The 4,017-nt window shown below is 43.4% G+C and overlaps 1 protein-coding gene across 1 annotated transcript; it reads right to left on the bottom strand.

The window, feature by feature from the left end:
- Window positions 1–339: 339 nt before the first annotated feature.
- LOC137522323 (chemerin-like receptor 1) lies at window positions 340–1,386 on the bottom strand. The gene has a single exon (XM_068242354.1). The coding sequence runs from the start codon at window positions 1,384–1,386 to the stop codon at window positions 340–342; it is 1,047 nt and encodes a 348-aa protein (XP_068098455.1).
- Between the last annotated feature and the right edge of the window lie 2,631 nt (window positions 1,387–4,017).

Raw genomic sequence — 4,017 nt, 5'->3', positions numbered from 1 at the left:
TAAAACTGGTCAGTGATTGGCCAATCCTAATTGAAGTGTGTACCAAGCTTTATTCTAACTCCAAACTGGCTATAACTGGAACTCCAATGTAGTCTAATGCTACCTCATTGTGTTGGTACTTTACATTAAGTAATGTCTTAATCTAGTGCTACCCCCATAACGAACCTGCCCTTGGACCAACCTCACTACTCTGCAATACCCCAAAAGGCTACTCAGCCAGGGAGGAGGGCACTGTGCTGACCGCTCATGAGCCAAGCTAAACTAATACCTGATCCTCTACACTGAAATGTTACTGATTTTTTGCTATGCAAGTCGAACATGTCCGTCTATTTAGTATATTTATGTCTGACGTATGACTGTTTCCACCACAATCTGATCACGTTGAGTCTTTGTTTCATCATTTTCGTGGAACGTGCTCTCCAAGAGAAATGGAAATGACTTTAGTATACCCCCCTTGAAATCCCTTCCAGAAAAAGCATAGATAATGGGGTTGATACAACTGTCAATGAAACCCAATGCAAAAACAATGTTAGACAAAATTAAGTCCACTTGGAAGCTAATTTCAATGTCCATAAATTGTAGGAAAGGCCAGAGGTAGAAGGGAAACCACATACAGAAGAAACATAGTATTGTCGTAACACTTCTTTTGAAGGGTTGACTAGATCCAGATAAACTCTTGTTTTTCCTCTGCCAATGCAAGAGGAGGCCATGACTCAGAAACATAACTGTAAGAGGAATAAGGAACACAAATATAAATCTGACAAAGTACATCGCTTGGTACCAAGAGAATGCATGGAGGTCTTCTGCATATACTGGAGCACAGTAGGAGAAATCATTGTCTAGGTCATGAGCAATGCCGGAGAAGGCAAAATCAGGAAACGTGAATATAGAACAGATTATCCAGATAAGTATTGAGATTACTAAAGCCAACTTGGGAGTCCTATGATTTCCTGACCACTTCGGACATGTAACAGTTACGCAATGGTCAATGCTGATGATCATTTCAAAGACCGCACTGGTAGACATGTTTAAGGAGACAGCTGTTAATACCATATTGCACATAACCGGGTTAAAGGCCCAGTGACCGTCCATGATCTCCTCCACTATCTGAAGTGCTAAGAAGATGTTCAGCAATAAGTCAGTAAAAGCCAAGTTGAGGAGCCAAATTATGCTGACTGATTTGCGCATATTAAATCCAGCAATCCAAATGACCAGGCCATTCCCCAGAGTCCCCAAGAAGAAAGCTACGCTGTCAAAAAGGATGGCCAATATTTTTGTCACCTGAAAGATAATTTGATCTGTATCCTCCTCGGTTTCATCTGTGGGCAGAAAGTAGTCAGTTGCATTGTCCGTAAAATTGAATGAAATTGTGGTTGCATCCATCATTTTACTCTCCTATTAAAGGTTCTATAGTGGAAAAGAAAAAAAATATAATGTTAAAATCACTAATTAGAATAATAATAACAACAACAATAGTTAATCTCTTCATTACGAAGAATGACCGGAACATTTTCCCTGCATCTCTACTGACCTAGGAAGAGAAAGCTGTGCTTGGAGATAGATGGCTTCCACTTGCTGCATCAGTATGTAGACTGCATGGAAGGAGCCTCAACAACGCATTGCAAATTATGGCCTTGATTCACTAACCAGCGCTAAGTGTTAGTGCAGGTGTGAAAAGCCATTTTTTTCTGCTAGTGCGTGCAAAGCTACTTTACGCGCAGCCCCACACACTGCGCGCGCAGCGCGGGTGCTCCTATATTAGTGCGCGGTGCAACGATAACGTCGCACCCACTTCCCCTTTGTAATCGATAGCGGAGATACCGCCGCAGAGACAAGCGGCATGGCGGCTATCTCCGCGTATCAACCAGCGGCCTCTTCTGCGCGGTTACATGCTGAGACTTTGCCTGGTCCTTCTATTGCTCACAGGTTAAGGGCTACGCACGTGCAAGACGACCGACAGGACCTTTATGCATCTAGGAGGGGGAGTCAGTTGACGCGCGGTATATGCTCGGTGTGTATTATATCCCACAAGTGGGGCTTGCACTCTTTTGCAGGTAGGCACTTGCCTGTTTTTAAGTAGCGCTGTTCATTTCCTTGCTATGTACTAATTTATTTAATTTATTTCGTTTTTGGTCAGCTGCTCCCACTTAACAGCCATGCTTTTGGTGTATATGCAGAGCTTCTGTTTGGGTTCAAGGTGCGTTTGTAGTTCCTGGGGGGGCTCAGCGCACCTCTGATTGGAGGCCATTCGGAGGCGGCCTGGTGTTGCGCTGATCCACCTTTTGCACAATTTTCAATTTTCGATTTTATTTGATTAGGCGCACCCAGGCTATGCGTATACATAGGTTAGGATTTAGTTAGTGTTAGGCCCCTCCCATGGAGGATTGACTTCTTCGCAGTGGGAGGGACGAGTACTTAATAGGTTGCATGCAAGCTGTTACAGGAAACCAACATCCTCCTGTAGTGGTAGACAGGTCATGTGTATGCTCGGTGTGTATTCGACCCCACAAGTGGGGCTTGCACACTTTTGCAGGTAGGCACTAGTCTGTTTTTAAGTAGCGCTGTTCATTTCCTTGCTATGTACTAATGAGAAGATGATGTTCCAGCTTGTAATGTTCTCTGATTTTATCACTGGAGATTTGTATCTAGACAGAGACGGGACATCACAAGCTGACTGTTAGATCTTTAGACTCTTTTTCACACAACAGTCACATGTTTTAAATAAGCTCCACACACTGGCCCTTATTCCATTCCATTCTTCTCCTAAGTTGTCTCCTGGGAGATTATTCTTCCTCTGCAAATGAAAAAGTACCAAAAAGTAGGTATCAAAGTCCTGTCAACATTATTCGGAGTGTTTTCTCACTTGCTGATGGTTTAAGGCATTTTATTGACAACTGGGCCCATATGCAATTAACTTTTACTCCTTGGCTTTCTCCAAGTTGATATTTTCACGCTGTGTCAATAAAACACCTATAAAACCTCCAGCAAGCAAGAAAAGGCACACATTCATTGTGATAGTACTTTTTCTACTACTTTTGAAAAAAGTTGCATGATGTCAGGAGTAGTGGATATGTCCATTAATAAAGGAGTCCTGTTTGGATCAGTGTGGACCATTTCTTTTTCATTGTTGTGCTGGAGTTTTGCACACCTGGCTCTAGCGTGGTCCAGAGACTGTGTGGTGAAGCCGTGTCCAACGTTTTTGTATCATGGTACTTTTTACAATTATAAAATGCTGAAAGCTCTTTTAAATAGAAGATGAAAAAACTGATCACCTGGGAGAAAACTTAGGAGAAAACGTTCATTGCATATGGGCCACACTTTTTCTCCCAGAGATCACTTTTCAGTTTCTGTTTAAAATAACTTTTCAGCATTCGTTGCAAATTACAAAGAACCAAAAGTAGGTGAAGAAAGACGTCATCACAAAATATTCGGAGTGTTTCCGGGCTGCTGGTGGCTGAAAGGCATTTTACTGATGAGGTGTGAAAGGCTGACCTAGGGGAAAGCTTAGGAGATAAGTGAGTGGGATGATCAGCTCCGTAGTGGGAAAGGAGTATACAGAAGCCGATACATCTAGCGATTCTGCTGGCCAACTGACCAAGAGATAGACCAATCTCTGATCGGAGAGAGAGAGCTTTTGGCCGCCATAATCCTCATTCCTGATTGGTTTTAGCATGAAATCTTTTTGGAATCTGCCTCATGACACTGCCTCTTTATCTCCCCGCTCCTGGTCGCCTTCCCCAAATGTTAGATGAACCCCCGCAGTGCCTGAGCTTTAATACTTTACCTGGACACTGTCCCCAAGTATCTTCTCTCATCTTCCTCATTGGTGCCTCACGTCGGACACTCAGGGGAAAACGTGACACAGGTAAAGTATTAAGGCATGGAACTGGGGGGTTGGGGGGTTCCATGTAGCATTTAAGGGGGCGGGTCCAAGGGTTTCCATCACGTTTGTCATTTGCAAATATCGCACACTGTTACAGCCGCACACCTGATTGAGCCCGTCAGCCTGAGATTTTC

This window comes from Hyperolius riggenbachi, chromosome 6 (genome assembly GCF_040937935.1).
Source record: "Hyperolius riggenbachi isolate aHypRig1 chromosome 6, aHypRig1.pri, whole genome shotgun sequence".
In the NCBI taxonomy this organism is placed as follows: Eukaryota; Metazoa; Chordata; class Amphibia; order Anura; family Hyperoliidae; genus Hyperolius; species Hyperolius riggenbachi.
This window is presented reverse-complemented; position numbering and strand designations above follow the sequence as displayed.